The sequence below is a fragment of the Piliocolobus tephrosceles genome, chromosome 1, assembly GCF_002776525.5.
Source record: "Piliocolobus tephrosceles isolate RC106 chromosome 1, ASM277652v3, whole genome shotgun sequence".
NCBI classification, from domain to species: Eukaryota; Metazoa; Chordata; class Mammalia; order Primates; family Cercopithecidae; genus Piliocolobus; species Piliocolobus tephrosceles.
Window position 1 is genome coordinate 144,027,715 of NC_045434.1, and position 11,367 is coordinate 144,039,081.

Genomic DNA, 11,367 nt, shown 5'->3' on the forward strand with positions numbered 1-11,367 from the left:
CATTTGTTTTATGTGCTTTTCTCTACTTGTGTTATATTTAATAAAAATTTTGTTAATGAGAGAAGAAAAGAAATCTTGGCAAATGTTGACAACTGTCAGAGCTGGGCACATGGAGTTAATTACACTATTTCCTTGATTTTGCATGTATTTAAAATTTCTGTAATAACTTTTTTTTTTTTTTTTTTTTTTTTGAGACAGGGCTTTTGTCACCCAGGCTGGAGTATACTGGTGCAATCTCAGCTCACTGCAACCTCCACCTACCAGACTCAAGCCATACTCCCACCTCAGCCTCCCGAGTAGCTGGGACTATAGGCTCACACCACGATTCCCAGCTAATTTTTTTTTTGTATTTTCTGTGGAGATGGGGTTTTACCATGTTGCCCAGGTGGTCAAGAACTCCTGAGCTTAAGTGATCCTCCTGCCTCAGCCTCCCAAACTTCTGGGATTACAGGCGTGAGCCACTATGCCCAGCCATAAGTTTTACTGCATACTAACTGCCAGTCTTTGCCCAGAGTGGCTCTCAATCTTATGGAAGAGACAGACATTAAAGCAACAATGACCATTAAGTCTGATAAGAGTTATGGAAGTTTAGAGGATAGGCACAGAACCCAGTCCTGAGGTAGTGAGGAGGCTTTAGGTAATGACTCGCAAGTCCTACAGCACGAGTAGGAGTTAACAGGGAAAGAGTAGGGGAGAGATTTCCAGATTTCCAGAGAACAATGCATAAAGGTCATAGAGAACAGAAAACAGTTTCATTTTCTAAACAGGCCATGGAAGGTGTCTGTTATTTACATTCCCCTAAATCAAGATGTCTCAGAATATCTGCCATGTGCACAGCCCTCTCCGGCAGGACTCCTTATCCACTGCTCCCCTACGTCTGTACTGCATAGCCCTGTAGGCTGGACCAGAGACCCACAGGCCCGAGGGTCCTGTCCCACCTGTGCTGTACCCTGACACAACAAAGACTCTTTCTTAGGAAGTTGAATAAGACACACAGGCAGGGCACAGAAAGTAGAGAGGTAAAGAAACACAAAGACACAGCGGGGTGAGGTAATAACGGGAGGAGCAAAGTCAAGAGGATGAGAAGAAAGAATCAGTCAAGAGTAGAGTAAGTAGGGAGGGAGAGAGGCTGAGATGGAAGGTTAAGGACAAGTAGACTTGCTCTCAGTTCTCCATAGTATAGAGCTACTGCTTTAACCTGAACAGAATGATCAACATATCAACTGTCCATGGAACCTGACTGTGCAGCTGCAGAAGCTGTCCTAAGCTTCCTTACCTCCCTATACATTTTAATAATATAAATATTTATATAGACTGAATGTGTGTGTGTCCCCAAGCCTAATCCCCTACCTCCTACCAGGTGATGGTATTTGGAGGTGGGGTCTTTGGGAGGTGACTGGGCCATGAGGGTTGAGCCTTCAGGAATAGGATTAGTGCCTGTATAGAAGAGGCCCTAGAGAGAGCTCCCTCTCCCCTTCTGTCACATGAGCATGCAACAAGATGGCTGTCTATGAACCAGGAAGTGGGCTCCCACAAGATACCACATTGGCGGCACATCAATCTAGGACTTCCCAGCCTCCAAAACTGTCAGAAATAAACTCTCAGTTTATGATAGTTTGTTACAGCAGCCAGACAGACATATACATACATACAAATTGCCCAAGATAGCCTGCAAGAGCCTTCCACTCCACTCAGGATAGCGGGGTTGGTGATTGCAGGTGAGAGAAAATGAAAGGGCTAGCTATTAACCTACAGGTAGCCAGGGTTTGAAGAGGAGTCTACCCCTGCCCAAGGGTGTAAACTTTACTTTAGGGTTGTTCAGATATCTTCTTCAGGGTACTTCTAGCATAACAGCAGTCTTACCCATTTCATACCCTCCTGACAGCAATGAGGTCTATAAGGCAGCTGGTTGGATCCTCCTCCCACTTCTCAAAATGAGTCATGTTTCTCTTGCCTGAATTTTTCGTATAAAAATGAGGCTGGTGCTCAGGAGGGGATATCAAGCCTACGTAATGATTGTGATATATTTATAACTTCTCAGATGGTATGATGTAAATCCAGAAAATACCATTATATTCCATTTAAACTGAATATTATTTAGAAAGAAAATACAGAGAATGAATGGTTGAGTGTGCTTCTACTTTGTAAAACACATATCAGGGATCCTTGCTTCTTCCGAAAAAGATCTGAGTTCTTCTCATTGCTTACAGAATAAAATCCATACAACTTCAAGGACATTGGTAGTCTTACTACTATCTATGTCCTCAGCTGCCTCTCCTACTATATCCATTATCTACTTTTATTTAGTAAACTTTTAAGGAGCAGCTAAACCATCTAGCTAACCATCTAGGAACAAGATTTAAAAAGGAAAAAAGTCCCAGCCCTCAGGAAGAAATGGAGGAGTCACTAAATTCAATCTTATGTGCAAATGCTATGTTAAAAATCATGCAATAGCGGGCATTCAGATTTGTGGATTCACAGGGTAGGCTTCTTGGAGGAAATTACGGGACTAGAAAAGTGAGTAGGAGTTACTGGAACAAAGAACAGCATGAGAAAAAGCACAATGGAATGAAACAGTTAAATATTGTTGAATGTAAAAGGGATTATTAAGAAGTGAGATTGGAACAGTGGGCACAGGAGAGGACTCAAGAAGCAGACAGGAATATGAGATATTGTTTGGCTGGTAGTAATTGGTTTGTAAGTAATGGGGAGCCCTTGCAGGTTTTTGTTTGTTTAGACAGTCCTGCTCTGTTGCCCAGGCTGGAGTGTAGCTGCACAATCATAGCTCACAGCAGCCTCAAACTCCAGCTTGAGTGATCCTCCACCTCAGCTTCCTGAATAACTGGGACTACAGGTGCATACCAGCACCTCTGGCTAATTTTTCTTTTATTTTTGGCCTTTTTTTTTTTTTTTTTTTTTTTAGAGACAGGGTATCACGACATTGCCCAGGCTGTTGTCAATCAAACTCCTGGCTTCAAGGATTCTCAATTCTCAGCCTCCAAAAGTGCTAAGATTAGACTGGTATGATCACAGCATTAAAATACTAAAAGAGGATGAGAGGAGTCAGGGAAACCAAATTAAGGCTGCCTCTGTAGAATCTGCATTGTAATAACCCAACAGTGACAAGTGATAACTGTCAATACCTTCCAGGCAAAGACCACCAGGAATTCTCACCTGCAGTTTATTCCTCCTTGTGAGGAGGGTGACAGCACTCTATGGGAGATCCTGGGGGTTTCAGAAAGAAACATTAGAAAGGATTTGGGCTTGTGTTAGGTGATCTGGGAGAGGGTCCAAAGCATGGGTTTGTTCTGGATAGGGTGCTATCAGGAAGTGGGTGCAATTCTATGACCAGGAATCTTAGTAAACCTATCTGTAAAGTAGGAGAAATTACCACAGTCAGAGCAGTCTTATCTGCTGTTGACATTGTGTGCAATTGTTTATGTGCAACAGAACGCCAAGGCCTTCCTGCAAGTGCCAAGGCCGCTACCAGATGTCAGGGACTGCTTCTCACACTTTTTCTACTCAATTTTGATGGGCTTACTTCATATTCCTCAGATCTCAGTAGTAATATTCATGCCCAATTCCCAATTCTTTCATTTTTTGTAGATTTTTGTAACTTGTTTTTCCAGGGCAGGGGGTGCTATATGCAAGTCAGTAAAACCCTATTTTGCTCTATTCGTCCCAGTTTCCCATGTGTGAACCAGAAAGATAACAGTTCTACTTGCCAGTTATTCGCACTGCTGGGAAATGATAAAGTCTGCAGAACACTTCATGTCTTCCAGAAGTACCACATAAATACAGAATATTGACTTTCAAAAGAGCTCAGTGCTAGTGTCAGCAAGTTCAGAAAAGGAAGCAGTTTCTCGGAAGCCTCAGGAAGCAGCTCCTCATATGCTGTAACTCATTTAGGAAGTGACTTTGCTTGCAAACAGAGCCTCGAGTTTCATAATTTCTAAGATGGATATATTAATTAGCTTGACTGTAATAATTATTTCACTATATCAAAACATCACGTTGTATACCTTAAATATATACATTTATTTTCAAAAAATTTTAAAGATATGAGTGATGTTCCTCGCTACCCCCACCTAAAGGCTAGTCTCTTACCTCATAGCAGAACATAAAAAAATTAACACCTACATAAGATATTAGTATTGTAACCAATACTAAAGCTTTATGCTAAAGACACTGGGTTTTAACTACTGAATTTGTGAGGATCCTTTTATTCAACAAATATTTTTTAAACTCCAACTATGTTTCAGGCACAGTCTAGGCCCTTGAGGGCCACATCAGTAAACAAAGACAAAAATCTTTGCCTTTATGGAGCTTCTATTGGGGCAGGGGGGCAGACCATAAACAAAATCAGTTAAATATACATAGGATAGTACGCTACGGAGAAAAATTAAGCAGAGAAGGGAATAGGGAGTGCTGTACCTAGAGGCGATCAGTGCTAGCCTCACCAAGAAGATGACGTTTGAACAGACTTAAGGAAGGGCATTCTGTAGGAAGAGGTTCTGGCGGAGGCAAAAACCAAAGCAAAAGTCTTAAGGCTCCAGCATTCAAGGAGACCAGGCTGGCTGGAGCAGAAGGAGCAACGACTTTGAAGAGGTAACAGAGCCCGCAGCCCATCGTAGTATTTTGGTTTGTTCCAAGTGAGAGGGGAAGCCATGAAAAGTTTAGAGCCGAAAATGAGATACAAATTGTATCTCAGAGACAGCAACTTTTGAGTTTTGCTATAAAGCAGAAATGAGGTGGTAATACAGGGGATGGCAACAGGTGTCAAAAGAAGGTTGGTCTGTTTATGAGAAATAAGAGCATGCTTGTGAGGATAAAATCTCACCTTAAAAATCACAATTCTAGGCCAGGTGCACTGGCTCATGCCTGTAATCCTAACACTTTGGGAGGCCGAGGCAGGCAGATCACCTGAGGTCAGGAGTTCAAGGCCAGACTGGCCAACATGGTGAAACCCATCTCTACTAAAAATACAAAAATTAGCCAGGCATGGTGGTGCGTAATCCCAGTTATTAGGTAGGCTGAGGCAGGAAAATCACCTGAATCCACAAGGTGGAGGGTGCAGTCAGCCAAGATTGTGCCACTGCACTCTAGCCTGGGCGACAGAACAAGACTCCATCTCAAAAAACAAAAATCAGCAAAAAATGTTATTTACATCATTATTACTGAGGTAATTTCTGCTGAGGAAATGGGCTACAAAAATGGAATCTCCTTGGTGTGCATTTCATTTTAATAAGTTACTTCTGTTTCAAAGTGAACCACTGAAATATTATGTATACTATGCTATGATGACCAATACTTTATCCTGCATATAATTAACTTTTTTTATCCAGATGGAAAACTTGCATTAATGTTGGTTACATGCATAAACATGGTAAAATACATATATACTGGAGTTATAAAATGTTATAAACTTTGAGGTAACACATGAAAACACCTCGTGTATATTATCTTGGAAACTGACCTTGCAAGTCAGTGCACTGAAAATGTTGAACGTGGCTACCAAACTATTGCTGAGACTCTGGAAAACTTGGGAAACAATATATCTTCATGGGAGGGAAAAAAAAAAAAGATGGGCACAATGGCTCCATGTCTGTGCTATTCAAGAGACTGAGGTAGGAGGATCAATTGAGAGTAGGAGTTCAAACCACCCTGAGTAACGCAGAAAAACCACATCTTTAAAAAAAAGTTTTTTTAATTAGCCAGATGTGGTGGCACATTCCTGTAGTCCCAGCTACTTGGGAGGTTGAAGCAGGAGGATTGCTTGAGCCTAGGAGTTGGAAGCTGCAGTTAGCTACAATCACACCACTGCACTCCAGCCTGGGCAACAGAGTGAGACCCCATCTCGTTAAAAAAAGAAAAGAAAAACAGAAAACAAAAAAAAGGATACACTGAGTTCAAATCCAGGTTCTGCCACTTGCTATGTGTAATTCTGAAAAAATTCTGAACCTCAGTCTGTTTCCTCTCTGTAAAGTGGGGATGTTAATAATAATACTTCTTAGGGATGAAGTAGATTGAATAAAATCACGTACCCTGAGCTCAGAATAATGTCATATATAATGATGAGGAGAAGTGTTAATGCAAAATACAGATACTCCTCTACTTACCAAGGTGTTATGTCCCAATAAATCCATTGTGAGTCAAAAATATCATAAGTTGAAAATGCATTTAATACCCCAATAAACCCATAAAGTGGAAAAATCTTAAGTCCAGGAAGTTACATCCCAATAAATCCATGGCAAAGTCAAAAATCTGAAGTCTAACTATCATAAACCCAGGACCATCTGTAACTAAAACTGAAGTCCCTGGTTACAGGAAAGACATTTAAAGCTGTCAGTTAAGTATACTAACAAGCTCACTAGCTTAGGAATCAGAAGATCCAAGTTTAAATTACAGCCCAGTTTTTTTCTTGCTAGATATGTGACCTTGGCTAAGGGCCAATCACTTTGCACTTCAGCCCTTCATTTAACTGTTAGGTATTAATAATTTTAGTTACCATGTATTAAGCCCTGACCATAAACTATGCAATCTGATACATTTACAAACAGACTCCACTCTTCACAACACTCTTCAAGACAAGTATTCTAATCTCTATTTTATAGATGGCTAAAACTGAGAGAATTTAAACTCATTCAAGTCCACACAGCTCATAAATGGTAGAACCTGGGTCCATGTCCAAGTTATCGTGTTTAACCTGCCACCTGCCTCCCCTAGAGATCAAAGGAAAGTGTCCTGTGAAAGTGTTTTTTGAAAAAAAAAAATCCTATATAAATGTAAAGTATTATTATTAGTATCCTATATCAACACAAATAATTAACAGATGGGTTTGCGATTTGCCCCTTAGTACCTGGGAACTTCGAAAGAACAAAGGGTTACACTTTAAGCTCTTTCGGGTTACACTTTAAGCTCTTTTGTCTCCTCTTGGAATTTTGCCTTGATCTCAATTTCCCTTGAACAGACCTGATAAACAACTAATTAAAGAACTCCAGGTGCCGCTGTATGCCACTCAAAGACAGCTCTCTGCACTCCTAAGAGTCCAGGGCAACAAAATTACGTGCTTTTCCTAGAAATGTGGACAAAATATTTTGTTGAGCTAACTTCCCACACCTACCTTTGCAGTTCACTTGGGTTAGCACAAATAAAGTGGTCACATAAACGTTCACATAAACTAGTGCTTTCGGTCATGCCTGTGTCAAACTTAGTTCCAGGCCCGCATGCAATCTAATTAAAGCAAATTTCAGTCCCGTTTTAAGATTATGATGTAAAAGAGCTGATTTTCCTCAAGAAAATTTTGTTAACTAGTCCCATGTGATTAAGTATGAATCTCTAGGTTATCCACTCTTGGAATAACAGCCCAGCTTTTTAAACTTCTTGGAAATACCACGAAAGGGTTTCTGGTGTTGATGTTAGAAATGACAGATTGGGGGAAAGTGGGCCTCCGTTTCGTATTACCTGGAAGGCTCTTCAATTTTTCCCCCCATTTAATCTGGGTATCACCTGGAAGGCACTTGAATTATTTTTTTTCTGTTAATCTGGGGAGATGACCTGCGTGACTCTCACGCCTGCGGAGGAAACAGGAGAGTAACGTCCAGATGAGGTGGAGGGTATTAACCTGCCCCGCCAGATATCTAGTCTAGGAAGGTGCTCACACCTTGAACGGCCGGCGGAATCCGGGACATCTGGAGCAAACACATTTGCAAGCGGAAGAAAGGTTGCCTCCCCCAACCCGCTTCCCAAAGGCCAGATCTCGGAGAAAGGGGGAATGTGACTTCCTCCGGTCGTGCCAACTTACCTTTTCCCTTCCCGGGAAGGCCCACTCACTTCCCCCGGGACGCCCCCGGCGGACTCAACACGGCATTGGATTTTGCGCTCCGGGAAGCGCCGCTCAACCCTCCTAGGCCCACCCAAGTCCGCGCGGCGCGGCCAAGAGGCGGGAGAGCCTGAGCACCTGACGCCTTACCTCCGACGGCGAAATCTCAAACGCTCCCGCGATCTGGGCGTAGAGCTCCTGGATGCTGGAGAAGCCCTCCACTCGGCCCGTGGCGCTCCCATGCGCCAGCTGCGCGTGGAAGACCAGCCTGCGTGGGGGAGCCTGGGACGCTGAGAGGCTCCCGCCGCCCGCGCCCGTCGGCTTGCCCTCCACCAGCCCGGCGGTCTCCTTGGGCTTTGCCTTCTTCTTTCCCCGTAGCCTCAGGGGCATCTTGCAGGGCCGAGGACGCGGGCCCACCTGCGCTGCCGGCCGCCGCCTCCTCCCCGCCGGCGCCTCGGACTTTGCGCCTCCGACCCCGCGCAGGTAAAAGCAGCCTCTGGGCCAATGGCAGCCGCGCTTCCGCCTGGCTGCGTCGGGTCGGGGCCCCGACCTCCACCCCTGGACCGGAGCAGCCGCCCGCCAGTCCACCCGCCCAGCCTCCCCCGGGATGGATCTGGAGAGAAAGAAAGTTACGCGTAGTCCCTCATCCGATCACCAGGTTTATCCCCACTCCTTGTAAAAAATGGCTCGATTTTCGTGAAGGCCTGAGGATGCCGACGCTACGGAACAGTACGCCTTAGAAGGCAAACACGCTGGCCCTTCTGTGCTTTTCATAAATCTGTAGTAGGCACCCACGCACGATCTGGCCACAGGCCTTCGAGTCCGTACGTCTGGGCTTTTGGGGATAGGGATTTAAGTAGAAGTCAACCTTCGTCTGCATTTTCTGCGTTTTACACTCTGCAGGGCAGAATTGGAAGAGAAAGTCACATAACCTTGAGCTTGGTGCTACGTTGAACTCATAAACACCCTCAACCGGGTCCTCGGCACCTCTGAGTTTTCCTTTTGTCTATTTCCTGGGCCGCTTCCTCTCCCAACATTCAGCACGGCTCCAAAGTCATTTGCCCCAGCTCTGCCCTTCTTAGTCTCTACAGAGGACCTTACCTCATATAGTACAAAGAAAATTGAGGCCATTCGGTGTGAAGAATGAGTTCCCTCAATTCCCCACCTCGCGTTTATTGCATTGTTTTCAAGTACAGTCGCCTCCAACTACGTTTTTTACAACAAAGCAGAACAGTCTTGAATTATTAGCTACGAAATTTCCTCACTTCTTCTCTGCTCTTAGACGCACTGTGATCAGCTTTGCCCCCACACTCTACTGAAATTTCACTTACTGTGCAATTACAGTGGAGTGAAATCACTATCATATCTTAATTACCAAATACAAGTAATTATTTTAGGTCTTTATCTTACTTGATCTGCGTTGCCCATTTCATTCTTCTTAAATTTTGCCCTCTTTTAGCTTCCTTAGCTCTCCTTTCCCCATCCTCCACCCTGCTCCTTGCTAACTGCTACTCTCCAGGAATTGTATTCACCGACAGTTTTTCCTCGACTAACTTCCCTTCTTACTTAGCTTTGCATGTTCTTCCTGTATGGCCACATCAACATTCTCGAGTTCACAGACGTTGCTGTCTACCAAATATCTCCACCTCCAGCTGAGTCTACCAGAAAGGCAATGACTGTAGGAAACTCAAATTGAGACTAAACAAAACTGACCTCATCATTTCTCCTGAATGTATCTTTTCTTTTCTTTTTTTTTTTTTTTTTTCTGATTTCAGTTAATAGGATCACCAAGCACTCCCAGACCAGACATTGTGGAGTCGTTGTATCGAGCTTTTTCCTTTTCCCTCACCTCTCACATCTATTCAGTCCTGAAAATCCGTGTTTCTCAACTTAAGGTTAGCAGATGTACTGGGGGAGGAGAGTCTTAAGAATTCCTTAGGAGGCCAGCGCGGTGGCTCATGCCTGTAATCCCAGCACTTTGGGAGGTGGAGGCTGGAGGATCACCTGAGGTCAGGAGTTCGAGATTAGCCTGGCCAACATGGTGTAACCCCGTCTCTACTAAAAATACAAAAATTACCCGGGCATGGTGGCGCACTCCTGTGGTCCCAGCTACTCTGGAGGCTGAGGCAAGAGAATCGCTTGAACCCGGGAGGCGGAGGTTGCAGTGAGCCGAGATTGTGCCACTGAACTCCAGTCTAGGCGACAGAGCGAGACTCAAAAAAAAAAAAAAAAAAGCTTTAGGATAACTTTAACATTAACATTTTTATGTTTCTTAGATAATACAGGGACACCTGCACTGAGCCAGTGCGGCTGCTGGTGCTTCCCAGGAGAGCCAGGGCAACTTTCCACTTGGCCCTCATCCAGCTTCAAGTTTCTTCATCAAATCAGATAACAACACGCGAGCTTGTAGCCTTGTCCGGGAGACAGCAACAAAAGGAGCCAAAATAGTTTCTTTGCTAGGATGCTTTAATTCTCCATATGGCACAAAATATTTTCCTGAATTTGCAGCGAAAATTCCTGGTAAATCCACACAGAAGCTTCCTGAAGTAGCAAAGGAATACAGCCTCACTAGAGGTTCCATCCTTGAAGAGGATGCTGGGAAATTATATAACACCTGTGCTGTGCAACGTGTCACCTCATGGAACTTTACTAGTAAAGCACAGAAAGGTCCATCTGCTTGACACTGGTGTTCCTGGAAAAATGACATTTCAAGAATCCAGAATGTTGAGTCCGGGCAACAGTTTCTCCCCAGTTGATACTCCGAACTGCAGAATGGGTTGCGGCATCTGTTATGACATTGGTTTGCAGAGCTTGCACAAACACAGGCTGCCAGCTGTTGGTTTATCCAGGGGCTTTCATTTCAACCACTGGACCAGCCCACTGGGAATTGCTTCAGGCTCTTGATAATCAGGTGTATGTGGCCACAGTCTCCTGCCCCAGATGACAAAGCCTCCTATGTTGCCTGGGGAGGGCTCTCAAGGAAGAAACAATCACGTATTCAGACACAGACCTTAAGAAGTTGGCTGGAATCCATCAGCAGATCCCTATTTTTAAACAGAAGCAATCAGACCTCTGTGCTGTGGAGACAAAAAAGCTCTAAAGTTTATGTTTCCAACGTGTCACAAAACAAGAAGATATGATTCTGCAACATAATCAACGCCCTATTCTTTAATGAAGATCTTTTTTTTAAATTTCAGCCTTTTCCTTCCCAAGGAGCTCTCTATTGAGATGATAATCCTCAGCAAGCTGATATTTTCCACACCACATTAAATAGTTAAAAAGGAGCCTGGAGCGGAAGAGCTGGCTCTGAAGTTCCTTCCATATTTAAGTTGCCTCAGAGCACTTTGTGAAAGTAACAGATCTTGGTATCCTGGTGATTGAGTCACCTAATACAAATACGTTTGTGTCATGAACCTCTTATCCCACTTGCTGAAGTTGGAATCCATTATCTGGAAAGCTTGATCTGGTGCCATTCTTTTCCTAGTAGTACCTTGAAGTTCCATTTTTGGTCCACAAGTAGCTATAGGATGTAAGGGGATAGATCT

At 43.8% G+C, this 11,367-nt stretch overlaps 1 protein-coding gene and 1 pseudogene across 5 annotated transcripts in view; one reads left to right on the forward strand and one right to left on the reverse strand.

Annotated features, from left to right (window-relative positions):
• Positions 1-9,366, reverse strand: part of GIPC2 (GIPC PDZ domain containing family member 2) — a 99,690-nt gene extending 90,324 nt beyond the window's left edge. For 3 of the 5 annotated variants that reach the window (XM_023208910.2, XM_023208919.1, XM_023208917.1), the window contains exon 1: positions 7,973-8,409. In XM_023208910.2, the coding sequence (XP_023064678.1) occupies positions 7,973-8,212 (240 nt within the window). In that variant the 5' untranslated portion in view covers positions 8,213-8,409. Of the gene's footprint in view, positions 1-7,972; positions 8,410-9,232 lie in introns of those variants that run through there. The other 2 variants (XM_023208921.2, XM_023208918.1) reach the window with 2 other exon arrangements.
• A 32-nt stretch (positions 9,367-9,398) lies between these two features.
• On the forward strand, positions 9,399-10,922 carry LOC111539328 (annotated as a pseudogene).
• The last annotated feature ends 445 nt before the right edge of the window (positions 10,923-11,367 follow it).